At 39.9% G+C, this 18,910-nt stretch overlaps 1 protein-coding gene across 5 annotated transcripts in view; it reads left to right on the plus strand.

The window, feature by feature from the left end:
• Positions 1-18,910, plus strand: part of LOC127843272 (uncharacterized) — a 224,718-nt gene that overhangs the window by 8,676 nt on the left and 197,132 nt on the right. For 3 of the 5 annotated variants that reach the window (XM_052373164.1, XM_052373166.1, XM_052373165.1), the window contains exons 3-5: positions 213-371; positions 3,196-3,559; positions 10,917-18,509. In XM_052373164.1, the coding sequence (XP_052229124.1) occupies positions 213-371; positions 3,196-3,559; positions 10,917-13,342 (2,949 nt within the window). In that variant the 3' untranslated portion in view covers positions 13,343-18,509. Of the gene's footprint in view, positions 1-212; positions 372-3,195; positions 3,560-10,916; positions 18,510-18,910 lie in introns of those variants that run through there. The other 2 variants (XR_008032189.1, XM_052373167.1) reach the window with 2 other exon arrangements.

Here is an 18,910-nt window from a genome sequence, read left to right on the forward strand (position 1 = left end):
GCTTTTAAAGAGAACAAACATTGTGTGTATGTAAATAATATGCATAGTATAAAAACCGATAGCTCCATGATTAAATTATTTCAAAATATGCCTTTTTAGTATTTTCAGACTATTATATCTTGTTCTTTTGTGCACTTTACATGCCATAGTAATTCCATATACATATATACATATTATGCATATGTTTCCTCATTTGAAATCACGTTTTACAGGCACGTGACATTGGCAAAGCTGTCCGACATTCTCCATCGTGTGAAGTAACAGACTCTGACCTCAACGACTATTTTAATACACTAGAAACATTGCTCAATGATTCCAAGACACTAGCAAACGACAGTAGCGCACAAGATGCGGTCAGCAAGTTGAATCTGGTAACACATATTTTTGTTATGAATTTGAGTTTGTATAAAGTGAACTCAGTATTTAAAAAGCGAACGCGATATTGCAAATAAGTTGGCAATGTAATGTTGATGTGGGTATCTAATGATAAGTTCAAACTTTTTTCTGATTTTTTTGCTGCATATTTATTGAACAGCTTGTAGGTACAGTACAGAAAGCGTGTACTTGAACAAAAGCCACACGTCGCGGTGTTAACCACACTGTAGCCAGCCCCCAAAACGACCTCCGATATGTGTGTTTGGGTCAGCCGTCACGGTGGCCGCTGGTCGAAATACGAACACCGTGAAACATCAAAAACGGACATTATATTTCGCGGTGTTGACCGTGTCCGACTTACAAATAAATGTAGTACAACAAAAATGTATACAGTCGTTAATCATAGTCATAAATATTATTTTGATAAGAACTGCATCAACCGTGAAAATTCTCTGTGTTTTTGTAAATAAATTGCAAGTCGGTCACGTAGCATAACAAGATTACACATGGCTAAAAAAAAGAAACTATTATAATTAGTAAACTAAAACGCAAAGAGAACTCATAAACACGTATGGAAATAAGACTATAATGAGAATTAAATTGATTTAAATGCCATACATATTCTAGTCGTATAAACGTGTTTATTATCATTTAATAAATCGTCCATTTTTTCAGAATATTATAAATAAATTTTCGGAATACGCTTCTGAAATTAAATACGCTTGTAGATAGGCCGTTAATTTTAAACATTACGAAGTGCCCGATGCGCACACATCCCGGAACAGTATTTATACATATTCAATTGTAATACACCTGTCTCGATTGGACATCAATTTCATCGTAACTTTAAATAGAAACATACTGGATGTTCACTCGACATTTAAGAAAAATGGCGGCCGAATATGTTTATGCAAATTTTTTAACACTTGAATCGTTACTTGAGTAGATTTTTGGACTCAGAGCCGGTTTATTTACCTTGGAATTTTCGAAGATATCACATCTTCTTAATCAGCTGATCACTGGTTCACTGACGTCACAGTCACATGACTGGTGAAGCGTCACGTGATAGGAGGAGACTGTCATACATCCGGGGTAGCTCGAGTCCATCGTTCCTGTTAAGTGATTGCCGCCGATGTTTGATCTCAATTGCTTCTTTCACTTTGCGTTTCCATATAATGTTCTTCGGAAGTGATTACTTTGGTGTTGTTTGGGTTGATCGTGTGTCCAGTTTGTTTGCAATGTTCATATATAGCGGAAGAAGTTCGTGTAAGGTGTTCTTTCAATCTAGTGTCAAATTGTCTCGCCGTTTCACCTACATAGTCATTTTCCATAGAGGAAAAACCCCTGTAACAGAAGAAAAAGACCAAAAAAAGGAAAACAAACATGTGAAATCCGCTTTAAGAACCAACGGATACCCGGACTGGATATTTAGACTACCCAAAAAGAAAGAAAAAGTAGTAGACAAAGATGAGGAACACAAAATAGTCCTATGGCAGGCATATCTCACATCAGGAGCACTTCAGAAGTATTGGCAAGAGTATTCAGAAAACATGGAGCCGACATCTTCCATAAACCCTTCAATTCCATAAAACAGAACCTCACAAAAGTTAGAGACAAAACAGACAAAATGAAGAAATGTGGTGTTATATATCATGTCCAATGTGAGGATTGTGAAAATGACTATGTAGGTGAAACAGCGAGGCAATTTGACACTAGATTGAAAGAACACCTTACACGAACTTCTTCCGCTATATATGAACATTGTAAACAAACTGGACACAAGATCAACCCTACCAATACCAAAGTACTTACTTCCGAAAAACATCTATGGAAACGCAAAGTGAAAGAAGCAATTAAGATCAGACAGCGGCGGATATCACCTTAAAGGGGCGAGGGACTCGAGCAACCCCGGGTGTATGACAGTCTCCTCGTATCACGTGACCCTTCCCTGGTCATGTGACTGTGGCGTCAGTGAACCAGTGATCAGCTGATGAAGAAGATGTAATATTTTCGAAAATTCCAAGGTAAATAAACCGTCTCTGAGTCCCAGAATCTTCTCAAGAATGCATCAACCAGAGCAGAGAAACCTACATGAACGTACGTTAATCGTTAGTTTAAGCAAGATTTTGATCTTGAAAATAAGGTCGTGATTATACGACATTATGGGGCAATCGATAGAGTCTTTAAAAGTAGTAAGAATGCGGAAATCGATAAAGTCGTAATAGTACGTATGTTTTCGGGGAATAGCTAGAGTCTGGATAATACATGTACGTATCTATGTGCATGATGTGGGAAAAGGGTTAAAGAACGCACAACCTTGCGATGATCACGAGTGTTCTTAGTAACGATAGCATGCAATCGCGGTGTTAACGGGTGTCCATCTAACACCGGGGGCAATAGGGTGTCCACCTCCGCGAAAGAACACCCTTCGGGAAAAGTGCACACCGCTGACGGGTGTTTTTGTTCAAGTACACGCTTTCTGTACTGTATGCGCATAATTCTTAAAAGTGGCGTCTAAACAAACAAAAAAGAGAAAAAATAATAAAAACTGCTGACTTGTCACTAGCTTTTGTTGAAGTAGTAGTAATAGTAGTAGTAGTAGTAGTAGTAGTAGTAGTAGTAGTAGTAGTAGTAGTAGTAGTAATAGTAGTAGTAGTAGTAGTAGTACTAGTAGTAGTAGTAGTAGAAGTAGAAGTAGTAGTAGAAGAAGTAGTAGTAGTAGTAGATGTAGAAGTAGTAGTAGTAGCAGGAGCAGCATATAGCATTTTATGAATTAAGTTATTAGCTAAGTATCTTTAATTTCACAATTTATTTTTCTAGTTACGAAATGAGAGCACTATTTCATTGGCGGAAATGAGTCACCTGCTTAAAGATGCACACGAGACTTTAGGAAAGGCTGAAAACGTTACCAAGGAGCGCAAGGCACAAATGGAATCATACATGGAACAACTGAAGACAAAACTAGATGAGCACGCTGAAACACTTAAAGCAAATATTACAGAACATGCAAATGCGTGCACAGTAGAAAGTAAAAGACTCTTTAATGAACATGCAAACACATGTACAGAAGAAAGTAAAATAAACTTAACGGAACATGTAAACACACTGGCAAAGAAGTCCATACAAGATATTCAAGGAGCTATCTCGTCGAAGAAAAAAAGCGACTATGAAAATAAAGTCGAAGGTAAAACGATTGATATATTCAATAGAATATGTTTTTATTATACCCCCACAAATGAAGTTAAGGATATAGGGTGGTTACCGATTTGCAATCGAAGAATCAAGAGTTGTGCCCCCATTGATTGAAATAATGAATTTCTCCATCCAGAGCTGTTTCATGATACATGCAACATCCAAGCACAAACAATGCAAGGTACATGCATCTGACGTTTGTCTAAGAAAATTTAAACCTGGATGTTCATGTCATTTACGTGATCAAGAATGATCTGATATGAGTAGCAATACACAAATGTACAGATTCAATGCTGACATATCCGTTGTACTGATACATACTTCCTACTCAATCCGACCATGCCTGGTACACCTGCTGTACTGACACTGACTTCACACTACCATGTCAGGCACACCCGCTGTATCTACACTGACTTCATACTACCCTGTCTGGAACACCTGGTGTACTGATACTGACTTCCTACTACCATGCCTGGCACACTTGTTATACTGACACAGACTCTGTTACCATGTCTAGCCCACCTGTTGTACACACACTGACTGCCTACTACCATGTCTGCTTCACTGTCACTGACTACATACTAACATGCATGGCACGCTCTTTTTACTGATACTGACTCTGGTACCATGTCTGGCCCACCTGCTGTACTGACACTGACTTTCAACTACTATGCCTGGCACACTCAATTTCCTGATACTGACTATTCTACCATGTCTGGCCCACCTACTGAATTGACACTGACTTCCTATAACCAGGTCAGGCTAACCCGCTGTACTGATACTGACTTTCTGCTGGCATGTCTGGTACACCCTTTGTACGCATACTGACTTTCTTCTACCTGTCTGGTACACCCTTTGTACTGATTCTGACTCTGCTACCATGTCTGGCCAACCTGCTGTACTGACACTAACGTCCTATTACCATGTCTGGTACACCCTTTGTACTGATACTGACTTCCTACCACCATGTCTGGTACACCCGCTGTACTGAAACTGACTTCCTACTACCATTTCTGGCACACCTGCAGCTGCTGTACTGACACTGACATTCTACAACCATGTCTGGTACAGCCTTTGTACTGATACTGACTTCCTACCACCATGTCTGGTACACCTGCTGTACTGACACTGACCTTCTACAACCATGCCTGGCACACGCCTTGTACTAATACTGACCCTCTGCTACCATGTCTGGCCCTTGTGCTGTACAGACACGGACTTCCTACTACTATGCCTGGCACGCATATTATACTGAAATTGACTCTCTGCTGCCTAGTCTGACCCATGTGCTATACTGATACTGACTCTTCTACCATGTGGCCCACCTGCTGTACCGACACTGATTACCTACTACCATGCCTGGCACACCCATGGTACTGATAATGATACTTTGCTACCATATCTGGCCCACCTGCTTTACTGACACTGACTATCTTCTACCATGTATGGAAACCCCTTTGTACTGATACTGACTCTGCTACCATATCTAGTCCACTTGCTGTAATGACAATGACTTCCTAATACCATGTCTTGTACACCCATTGTACTGATACTTACATTCTGCTACCATGTCTGGTCCACATGCTGTACTGACACTGACTCTCCTCTACCATGTCTGGCCCACTTGATGTACTGACACTGACTTCCTTCTACCATTTCTGGTACACTCTTTGTACTGATACTGAATTTTAGCTGCCATGTCTGAGACACGCTTTGTACTGATACTGACTTTCTTGTACCTTTCTGGTACACCCTTTGAACTGATACTGACTCTTCTACCATGTCTGGCCCACTTGCTGTACTGACAATGACTTCCTACTACCATGTCAGGCACACCCGCTGTACAGATACTGACTCTCTGCTACCATGTCTGGTACACCTTTTGAACTGAAACTGACTTGCCACTACCATGTCTGGCACACCTATTGTACTGATACTGACTTCCTACAACCATGTCTGCCACACGCATTGTACTGATACTGACACTCTGCTTACATGGCTGGCCCACCTGCTGTACTGACACCGACTTCCTACTACCATGCCTGGCACGCCCATTGTACTGAAAATGACTTTCTGCTACCTAGTCTGGCCCTTGTTCTGTACTGATACTGACTCTTCTCTACCATGTCTGGTCCACCTGCTGTACTGACACTGACTTTCTACTACCAGTCCTGGAACACCCAAGGTATTGATACTGACTCTCTGCTACCATGTCTGGTCCACCTGCTGTACTGACACTGACTTCCTACTACCATGCCTGGAACACTCAAGGTATTGATACTGACTCTCTGCTACCTAGTCTGGCCCTTGTTCTGTACTGATACTGACTCTGCTACCATGTCTGGTTTACCTGCTGTACTGACACTGACTACCTACTATCATGCATGGAACACCCAAGGTATTGATACTGATTCTCTGCTACCATGTCTGGCCCAACTGCTGTACTGACACTGACTCTCTTCTTCCATGTCGTGTGCACAATTTGTACTGATACTGTTATCATATCTGGCCTACCTGCTATACTGACATTGACTTCCTAATATCATGCCTTGTATACCCAGTGTACTGATACTTACTCTCTGCTACCATGTCCCGTCCACCTGCTGTACTGTCACTGACTCTTCTCTACCATGTCTTGCCCACCTGCTGTACTGACACTGACTTCCTTCTTCCATGTCTGGTACACCTTTCGTAATGACACTGACTTCCAACTACCATGCCCGGCACGCCAATTGTACTGATACTGACTGGCTGCTGCCATGTCTGGCCCACCTGCTGGTCTGACACTGACTCCCTACAACCATGTCTTGTACACCCTTTGTACTGATACCGACACTTGCTACCATGACTTGCACACCTGCTATAGTGACATTGACTTCCTACTACCATGCCTGGCACGCCCATTGTACCGATACTGACTCTCTGATACCATGTCTCGCACACCTGCTTTACTGATACTGACTTCCTACTTCCATATCTGGAACAACCTATGTACGGATACTGACTTTCTGCCATCATGTTTGGCACACATCTTGTACTGACACTTACTTCCTAGTGCCATTTGTGGTACACCAATTGTACTGATACTGGCTACCTAGTGCCATGTGTAGCGAACCCATTCTACTGACACTGACTACTACCATGCCTGGCACACCCATTGTAATGACACTGACTCTCTGCTACCATGCCTCGTACACCCGTTAATGGGATACCGACTCTCTGCTACCATGTCTGGTATACCCTTTGTAGTGATGCGGACTCTGCGACCATGTCTAACCCGCCTACTGTATTGACACTGACCTCCTACAACCATGTCTAGCACGCCCGCTCTACTGACACTGACTCCCTACTACGATGTCTGGAACACCCGTTTTACTCACAATGACTCCCTACTACCATGTCTAGCACACCCGTTGTACTGACACTGACTTCCTACAACAATTCCTGGCACACCCATTGTACTGATACTGACTCTGCTACCTTGTATGGCCCACCTGTTGTACTGACACAGACTTCCTACTTCTATGTCTGGTACACCCATTTTATTGATACGAACACTTTTACCATGTCTGGCCCACCTGCTGTACTCTACCTGACCTCCTTTTAACAATGTCTGATACACCCATTGTACTTATACCGAATCTTTGCTACCATGTCTGGTCCACCTGTTGTACTGACACTGACTCCCTGCTACCATGTCTGGTACACAATTTCTTCTGATACTGACTTCCTACTACAATGTCTGGCCCACCTGTTGTACTAACACTGACTCCCTACTACCATTTTAGGCCCACCTGCTGTATTGACACTGACTTCCTACTACCATGTCTACCCCACCCGTTGTACTGACAATGACTCCCTACTACCATGTCTGGTACACCTGCTGTACTGACACTGACTTCCTACTACCATGTCTTACTCACCCGTTGTAGTGACACTGACTCCCTACTACCATGGCTGGTGCACCTGCTGTACTGACACTGACTTCCTACTTCCATTTCTGATACACCTTTTGTACTGATACTGACTCTACGACCATTTCTGGCCCACCTGCTGTACTGACACTTATTTCCTACTTCCTTGCCTGGCTAGCACGCACATTGTACTGATACTGACTCTCTGCTACCATATCTAGCCAACCTGCTGTACTTACACTGTCTTCCTACTACAATGTCTGGTACACCCGTTGTACTGATACTGACTACCTACTACCATGTCTGGTACACCCATTGTACTAATACTAACTCTGCTACTATGTCTGACCCACCTGATGTACTGACACTGACTTCCTACTTCCATGTCTGGTACACCCTTTGTACTGATACTGACTATGCTACAATGTCTGGCCCACCAGCTGTACTGAAACGTACTTTATACTACAATGTCGTGTACACCCTTTGTACTGATACTGAGTCTGCTTGCATGTCTGGCCAACCGGCTGTACTGACACTAACTGCCTACTTACATGCCTGACACAACCATTGCACTGACACGGACTTCCAATTACCATGTCTGGTACATTCTTTGTACTTATGCTTCCATGTCTGGCCCACCTGCTGCACTGACACTGACTTCCTTCAACCATGTCTGACTCACCCGTTGTACTGACACTGACTTTACTACCATGGTACACGTGCTGTACTGACACTGATTTCCTACTACCATGTGTGACTCACCCTTTGTACTGACACTGACTCCCTACTAACATGTCTGGTACACATGCTGTACTGACACTTACTCCCTACTACCATGTCTGTTACACCCTTTGTACTGATACTCACTCTGTTATCATGTCTTGCCCACCTGCTGTACTACTACTACCACTACTACTTCTACTACTTCTACTACTACTACTACTACTACTACTACTACTACTACTACTACTACTACTACTACTACTACTACTACTACTACCACTACTACTACTACCACAACTACTACTACAACTACTACTACTACTACTACTACTACTACTACTACTACTACTACTACTACTACTACAACTACTACTACTTCTACTACTACTACTACTACTACTACTACTACTACTACTACTACTACTACTACTACTACTACTACTACTACTCTACTACTACTACTACTACTACTACTACTACTACTACTAATACTACTACTACTACTACTACTACGACTACTACTTCTACTTCTACTATTATTACTATTACTACTACTATTACTACGACTACTACTACTACTACTACTACTACTACTGCTACTCTATTAGTACCAGTACTACTACTGTTACTTCTACAACTACTTCTAATATTACTACTACTTCTACTATTACTACTATTACAACTACAACTATTACTACTACTACAAATGCTACTTGTACTACTACTAGTAGTAGAAGTACTACTACTACTACTTCTACTGCTACTACAAATGCTATTAGTACTACTACTAGTTGTAATAGTACTGCTACTACTGCTTCTTCTACGACTACTACTTTTACTTCTACTTCTACTACTTCTACTACTACGGCGACTACGACGACGACTACGACGACGACGACGACGACGAGGACGACGACGACTACGACGACGACGACGACGACGACGACGACGACGACGACGGGGGACGACGACGACGGAGACGACGACGACGACGACGACGGGGACGACGACGACGACGGAGACGACGACGACGACGGCGGAGACGACGACTACGACGGAGACTACGACGACGACGACGGAGACGACCACGACGACGACGGAGACGACGACGAGGAGGAGACGACGGCGACGGCGAAGACGACGACGGAGACGACGACGACGACGACGGAGACGACGACGACGACGACGGAGACGACTAAGACTACTACGACGACACGACGACGACGACGACGACGACGACTGAGACGACGACGACGACTTAGACTACAACGACGACGGAGACGACGACTACAACGACGGAGACGACGACGACGACGGAGACGACGACGGAGACGACTACGACGGGGACGACGACGACGGCAGAGACGACGAAGACGGCGGAGACGGGACTACGGCGGAGACGACGGATACGACGGAGACGACGACGACGACTTATACTACTACGGCTACGGAGACTACGAAGACGAGTCTACGACTACGACTACGGAGACGACGACGGCGACGGAGACTACTACGACGGATACGACGACGACGAGTACCGAGACTACGACTTCTACTTATACTACTACTACGATTTATACTACGACTTCGACGGATACTACTACGACGACTTAGACGGATACGACGGAGAGGACGACGACGACGGGGACGACGACGACGACGGAGACGACGACGACGACGGAGACGACGACGACGAGGAGAGGACGACCGCGGCGGAGACGACGACGGCGGAGACGACGACGACGACGGGGACGACCACGACGACGGAGACTACGACGACGGGAGACGACGGGGCGACGGAGACAACGACGACGGAGACGCCGACGACTACGGAGACTTCGACGACAACGGAGACGACTACGACAGACACGACGGGACGACGGAGACGACGAGGACGACGACGACGGAGACTACGACTTCTACTTAGACTACTACGGAGACGACTTATACTACTACTACTTATACTACTTCTACTACTTATACTACTACTACTACCACTTATACTACTACGACTACTACTTATACTACTACTTACACTACTACTTCTACTACTTATATTACTACTACTACTTATACTACTTCTACTACGTATACTACTACTACTACGACTTATACTACTACTACTACTACTTATACGACTTCTACTTATACTTCTACTACTTCTACTTATACTGCTACTACTACTACTTATCCTACCACTACTACTACTACTACTCATACTACTACTACTACTTATACTACTTCTACTACTTATAATAATACTACTCATACTACTACTACTACTACTTATAATACTACTGCTACTTATACTACTACTACTTATACTACTACTGCTTATAATACTACTACTTATACTACTACTACTTATACTACTACTACTTATACTTCTTATACTACTAGTTTTACTACTTATAGTACTACTACTACTTATACTACTACTACTACTTCTACTACTTATACTACTTATACTACTACTACTACTACTACTTATACTACTTCTACTACTACTACTTATACTACTACTACTACTTATACTACTACTATTACTGCTATTACTTCTACTGCTATTTTTACTTCCTCTTCTATTTTACTTCTATTTCCTCTGCTGCTGCTGTTGATTCCTATACTCCGACATTTCTAGTACTTTTGCTCTTACTTCATCCATTGCTGTTCCTTGTAATTCGTTTACTGCAACATGTCTTAATTTTTCAGATTTTGTGAGGCGATTAAAACAGCATTACAATTTTACGATGAGTCACGTGTCGATATCACCATTATTGCCAAGTGGCGACGAATTCCTATATAAAATATATGCAGCGCATGCAATATGCCAAATAGTTGAGAGCAATGGCGGTAATAAAACCGAAAATCCAATTACAACGTACAAAGAAATATTATGTAGGGGTGTACATGAAAAACTACACAAGCGTATATTTTTACAAGGCGAAGCTGGCATGGGAAAGACAACTTTTGCATGTAAACTGGCATTGGACTGGTGTAATCCAGGAGGTGCATTATCATCTATCTCCAAAACGTTTGGTGACGCGAACACGTTGCAAGAATTTAAACTTGTATTATTAATTACCTTGCGAGATTCTGATTGTGAACGCGTTGTGGCCAATATGATCAAAGAACAGATAATCGACATGGTTTATACTGATACAGAACGAAATGACGCGTATGAAATGCTGGATAAAATTTTGCAACAAGAAATGTGTTTGGTGGTACAAGACGGGTTAGACGAGTGGAAGGATCCCCAAGGGAAAGAAGCCCAGCCTATCATGCTTTCCTGTTTCAGCCAGTGTACAGTTTTAACTACAACAAGGCCATGGACATTGGCAGATGAACGCATCAGGAAATCTCAAATTGACAGCTTATTTGAACTGAGAGGAGTCAGTGATCCAAAGGAGCTGTGCAAATCACTCCTTGATAGCTTCGGGTGCAATACATTGAACGAGTTTGTACAATATGTTACAAAAAATAGACTACGTGCTTTACTGTTTTCGCCAATGTTGCTCTCGCTTATTGTAAGTTCTTGGGTCGACGGACCACTATTGACAGGGTCGCGTTGCAATATATACACTGTTTTGATTGACGGTCTTTTTAAAAAAGTGAGTGAAAATATCAGCTTTTTTGTTCAGCCACCATTGATGTGCTTCCAAAACACACAGTACCTTCAACAAAATTTTGAACATCTGCAAGCCATTTCCAAAACAGCATTTTTAATGTTGTTTTCAGCAGAGCGGGAACACTCACTGGTTATAAGCGATCGACAATTGTCCCACTATCTGACACAAGAACAGAAAGACGTTGCCCTTAAGACAGGTATTATAACGGAAAGAAAATGTGTCAGTAGAACATATCAAAGATCAACGTGTTCATTTATTCATAAAAGTGTACAGGAATTTCTAGCTGCTGTTCACATAGCACTAAACAGTGCTGATCTTGTTGTCGTTGCTAGATATATTGCCGAAAATTCAGACGCGATTTTTGAAAATCAGATATTTATTTTTTTGTGCGGTTTAAACATTTTATTAGCAAATGAATTGTCTCGCATTATAGACAGCACTACAACTTCTGTATACTTATTGGACACATACATATCGGGGTTTATCGAAGCGCAAGCAAATGGCCAGAATCCGAATGATATTGATCTTAAACTCAGTCGTTTCAAAGGGTATTATTATGAACCATTCGAAATCGACGCTTTTCTTCGCATCTTGCAAATGAACAAGTCAAACGCGAAGTTTATTCAGATAAACCCTTTTTGCATGGTTGCACCGATACCAAAGATATTAAAGTTGAATAAATGTGAGTCTGAAGAGTCGGATTTATCATCATGCCATAGACTGGAAGTACTAGATATAAATTGCGAAGAAATCACGCTAATACCAAATGCATTAAATGGGCTTGCACAGCTGAAGAACTTAAAGTTGCGGTCTTGTAAACAATTAAACTTATCATCATGTCACAATCTGGAAACTATTGATTTTTATGGCGAAGAAATCACGCTACAACCGAACGCCTTTCATAGACTTGCGCAGCTGTATTGTAAGAGTACACAATTAAACTTATCATCATGTCACAATCTGGAAACTATTCATCTTTCTGGCAAAGGAATCGCGCTACAACCGAACGCCTTTCATAGACTTAAGCAGCTGAAGACGTTAGAATTGTTTGATTGTGATTGTAAAGGGTTGGATTTTTCATCATGCCATAGACTGGAAGTACTGTTTATTTTTGGCAAAGAATTCACGCTAAAACCAAATGCATTAAATGGGCTTGCACAGCTGAAGAACTTACAGTTGCGGTCTTGTAAGAGTACACAATTAAACTTATCATCATGTCACAATCTGGAAATTATTGATTTTGATGGCGAAGAAATCGCGCTAAAACCGAACGCCTTTCATAGACTTGCGCAGCTGAAGATGTTAAAGTTAGTGGACTGTGAGTGCAGAGGCATGGACTTATCATTATGTCAAAGTCTGGAAACGCTTGATCTTAGAAGTTACAGAATCAGGCTACAACGGAACGCCTTGCATGGACTTGTGCAGCTGAAGATATTAAAGATGGAGGGCTGGAAGTGTAAATTGTTGGACTTATCGCAGTGTCCGAATCTGGAAACTATACCTGTGTAATAGAATAACACTAAAACCGAAAACCGTTCATGGACTTGCTCAGCTGAAGATATTGCACATTTAGGGATGTGAGTGTAAAGGGTTGGACTTATCATCATGGCATAATCTGGAAATAATAGATCTGTGTGACAAACCAATCAAGTTACAGCCTAATGTCTTAAATGGACTTGCGCAGCTGAAGATATTGAAGTTTAAAGGCTGTGAGTGAAAAGCCTTGGACGTCTTATCATGTCGCAATCTGGAAACTATTGATCTTTGTAGTGAAGGACTCACGCTACAACCGAACGCCTTTCATGGACTTGCACTGCTGAAGATATTGAAAATTGAGGGATGTGAGTGTAAAATATTGGACGTATCATCATGACACAATCTAAAGACTATTGATCTTCGTGGTGAAGGACTCTCGCTACAACCGAACGCCTTTCATGGACTTGCACTGCTGAAGATATTGAAAAGTGAGGGATGTGAGTGTAAAATATTGGACGTATCATCATGACACAATCTGAAGACTATTGATCTTTGTGGTGAAGGACTCGCGCTTCAACCGAACGCCTTTCATGGACTTGCACACCTGAGGATAGTAAATGTGGTGGATATTCAATGTAACAGTTTGGACTTTTTTTAAACAATCATAATATATTGTCCACGTGAAACGCTGCTGGCGAAAAGACATCGGTAGTATTAATAGTAATTTTTATAATAATGTGTTCTTTTAATATCAAACTGGCATATAATCCAGGGCTGTGTTTTGCTATTATTCAACTGTATAGTTTAGAATTATGGTTCTTCACGTGTGTATTTGTAATACAGATGTATAAAATAGGTGTGTGTATGGTCCTAAAATTCAAATGGTATAATTTCCTTAACACTATTGATTAAAAACTTATGTATGTAGTGTATGCACATTTGATTACCATATGTTTCTGTGTAACAGGATCTGAATTGTTCAAATAATTGTATACTATAAGTTATTGTTTACATAAACGAGTATTTCGTATAAGAAGATGTTTTGTTCCTTCTTACTTGCGCTGTTTCTGTTTTTGTTGAAATAATTGTTTAGTCTAGATAGCACGCACCTTGCGAAGGATGACCACTACCGTTGGCATCTGCCGAAGTGGATATTACCCTATCAGGGTACAACATTTACAATGGACCCACTATGCATACGATTTGTTCTTTATACCAAACATGCTGTATTAAAAACGATGGAAAAGTGAAACATTCAGATCTTATATCAAGATCAAGAGCTTATCAACATAGATTTTTTGATTGATTGATTTTCAAACTTTCCCATATTGTGTAGTAAATTAGAAATAAAAGCAGACGAAGTGTTGTATTATCCACTTTTGTAAATACCAAATATATTGATAGGAAATAAAAGTTTGTTTTTTTTTTCAAGTGATCGTTTGATGCTTGAATTACCTGCATATGTGATATCTTGTGAAAATAGTGTATACCATGTCCTAAACAACCCATGATCAAACCTTTTTTCACCATTATTATAACGTATATTAAAACAGGAATCCGGTGCTAAAACAATGTACAACCTTCAGTTTAAGCAAAATGGTGTATAAAACTCAACACCATAATTAATGAAAATGAATGGAATTGCATTTTTGAACTTGTAATAACAAATAATATAAAGATACAGTGATTCCAATACAGAATAATTCATAGGGTACTTGAAAAAAATAGACTTTTAAACAAAATAAAAATTAATGATGATCCATTGTGTTCTTTTTGCAAACAAAGTGAGGAAAATTGAGAACATTTATTCCAGGAATGTCATAAATCTGAAGCATTAAGTGATGATATAATACCAGGATAATTGTGTTGTTTTTGTTCATGAATAAGAACAATTGTCTTCTTGGGTATTTAACAAAGTCAGCTAGAGCCATAATAATGGTATTTTGTTTATTAAACTATACTTATACATGTGTAAAATAAATAATTTCATACCAAACATTAATGGAGCCGAACAAATACATAAAGTATGAATATAACTTAAGAAAAATATCAATTTTATGAAATAATGCAGAATCCTTTATGATTGAATGGGAATTGTTTACTAATATTGTAGAACAAACGTAGTATTTAAAGTTTATGAATATTGTAGCTCTTTACAACTTTGTACAAATACCATTTTCAACTCAAAGAACCAAGTTGTAATCTTAAAAAAATAAATGTAGGGCCTATATATTATAACTCACAATAACATGTCCTTTTTTTCTTTTCTCAACCTTTTTTTAGCTCACCTGGTGAGCTCTTGTGATCGCTTTCTGTCCGTCGTCCGTTGTGCGTTGTGCGGCGTCAACATTTGCCTTGTTAACTCTCTAGAGGCCACATTTATTGTCCAATCTTCATTTGGTCAGAAGATTGGTTTCAATGATATCTTGGATGAGTTCGAAAATGGTTACGTTTGCTTGAAAAACATGGCTGCCAAGGGGCGGGGAATTTTTCCTTATATGGCTATATATGGCTATAGTCAAATCTTGTTAACACTCTAGAGGCCACATTTATTGTCTGATCTTCATAAAACTTGGTCAGAAGATTCAGCCCAATAATATCTTGGATTAGTACGAAAATAATGCCGGTTGATGGCAAAACATGACCGCCAGGGGGCGGGGCATTTTTCCTTATATGTCTTTAGTAAAACCTTGTTAATACTCTAGAGGCCACATTTATTTTCCCATCTTCATGAAACTTGCTCAGAAGATTTGTCCTCCTGATATCTTGGATGAGTTTAAAAATGGTAACCTTTGCTTGAAAAACATGGCTGCCAATCGGCGGGGCAATTTTTCTTATATGGCTATAGTAAAATTGTGTTTACACTCTAGAGGCCACATTTATTGTCCAATCTTCATGAAACAGAAGATTCATCCCAATAATATATTGGACGAGTTCGAAAATGATGCCGGTTGGTTAAAAAACATGGCTGCCAGGGGAAAGGGCATTTTTCCTTATATGGCTATATATATTGTAAAACCTTGTTAACACTCTAGAGGCCACATTTATTGGCCAATCTTGATGAAATATGGTCAGACAATTTGTCTTAATAATATCTTGGATGAGTTTAAAAATGGTTACGTTTGCTTGAAAAACATGGCTGTCACGGGGCTTATATGGCTTTGTAAGGCTATAGTAAAATTTTGTTAACACTCTAGAGGCCACATTTATAGTCCGATCTTAATGACACTCGGTCAGAAGATTCATCCCAATAATATTATTGACGAGTTTAAAAATGATGCCGGTTAGTTGAAAAACATGGCCACCACGAGGGCGGGGCTATTTTCCTTATATGGGTAACATTTATTTTCCGATCATCATGGAACTTGGTCAGAAGATTTGGACTAATGATATCTTGGATGAGTTCGAAAATGGTTTTGGTTGCTTTAAAAACATGGCCACCGGGGGCGGGGCATTTTTCCTTATAGGGCTATATATATGGCTATAGTAAAACCTTGTTAAAACTCTTGAGGCTACAATTATTGTCCAATCTTCATGAAATTTGGTCAGGATATTGGTCTCAATTATATCGGGGATGAGTTCAAAAATAATTATGTTTGCTTGAAAAAATGGCTTTCCAATGTGGCGGGGTATTTTTCCTTATATGGCTTAGTAAAATCTTGTTAACACTCTAGAGGCCACATTTACTGTCCGATCTTCATGACACTTAGTCAGAAGATTCATCCCGATAAAATCTTGGACGAGTTAAAAAAAGATGCCGTTTGGTTGAAAAAAAAAAGGCTGCCAGGGAGCGGGGCATTTTTCCTTATATGGCTATAGAAAAACCTTGTTAACACTCTAGAGGCCACATTTATTTTCCGATCTTCGTGATATTTGGCCAGAAGATTTGTCCCAATAATATCTTGTTATCTCAGGTGAGCGATTTTGGGCCTTTCAGGCCCTTTTGTTTTATCTGAATAAGCAAACACTATTTGCCTATAAAAAATATACATACTTTTATTATGTATTCGTCCTTGAAAATGTCTTTTTTAAACGTACCTATTCGTGTTTTTTATGCATTTTTTTCCTGTTAATATGCATATTTACAATTTATTACAATTTACACTTACTTTAAATATGTATACCTACTGGAAAATCTAGTTGTGTACTTTTTTTCTTTATAAATACTTTTTTTAGTGTTATTTGAAACACATATTGCACGCTGTTTTATATTTACAGCATGTTTTCGTAGAATATTTCAATTAAAAACAAACATGTTCTAAGATATTAAGCATTAGTTTTAAATTGTGCGTGTTATGTGTAAGTCTTTATTTTCGTAAGGATTTGTGCGTCACTGTCTTTAATTATAAAGATAAAGTTTGACTTTAGATGTGTTGGTTTTTTTATTTCTTGGCATGCCACTGTCTATAATTATAATATAGATAACGTATCACTTTAGATGTGTTGCGTGTGTATGTATCTGTTTCCAGTCTTGTAAAAAAATGTGTTGCAAAACACACACCAAATACCCCATAGACTTTGAGCTAACATTGAGCAGTTTGTGATTGTCTCATGTCCAATGTTCGTTATGCGTCTTTAACTTTACGCTTAAATATTACTGAAGAGGCCATTATTTTTATCCATTGTGGCCTTTCATTGTGCTTCATTTCTGCTTTTACATTTTCGTAATTATTCAAACGTACATTTTTTAGGATGTTGTTTAGGATCCGGCATTTACATATTGGTAGTCAACTGTTATCTTTGATTAATCACTACCAAACAACTTATATGTTTTACTTTGGAAACATATTACACGTTTAAACGTTCCTTGCAGTCAATTAGCCATATAATATGATTTTTAATCATTTGTTTTAACGTTGTAAATATACTCTAAACTCTTAATTGTTTCGCTCATTTATTTAAATGACAAGCAATACGCCACTACTTAATGCTGACAATAAAATGCGTGTCCTTTCGAACCAGAACAGTGTTAGACCCCCTCCTTTCAGACAATGCCATGTGCGACATTACAGGGATGATTCTTTGATGTCGGTGAATTCGACTATACAAGAAAATCTAATGAGTTCAGGTGTGTAAGAGATGGAGAAGGAGCCGTCGGTTAGTTTTTCCTCTTACCGAGAAAGAATGTTCGAAACCCAGACTTTTCCAAAGAGCTATCTTGCCTTTGAAAACCTCGTTTCGAGGGGAGCCATAAATTTCATTGAAGATCCGCCATCAAAGAGTCAACTGTATATGCATAAATATCACAGCTAGCTGACGGATATCGGGTCACGCTATGCTTTACAAGCTCAATTGACTCCCGGTTCCAATGGGGTAAGGCAGTCATGTCCATAGTTAACCGATATAGAAATATCGCAAGTAAGAAGACCGCTGTGGAGCTGTAATTAGGTCATCCCTCTTAGAAATTTCGAAGCGAGTAAAGTCGAGATATAGAGCGAATATTAATACGAAATAAACGCTAGTAACTTTCTGTCTAATATGGCTGGAAGGTACGCGGTATTTAAACAATTTATACAAGTAATAAAGGGTATAACAACGGCATGGGTGTCGCTATCTTGATGGTGATTATGGTGAAAACAATTTGATAACTTTTAAGAAAAA

The sequence above is a fragment of the Dreissena polymorpha genome, chromosome 8 (genome assembly GCF_020536995.1).
Source record: "Dreissena polymorpha isolate Duluth1 chromosome 8, UMN_Dpol_1.0, whole genome shotgun sequence".
Taxonomy (NCBI): domain Eukaryota; kingdom Metazoa; phylum Mollusca; class Bivalvia; order Myida; family Dreissenidae; genus Dreissena; species Dreissena polymorpha.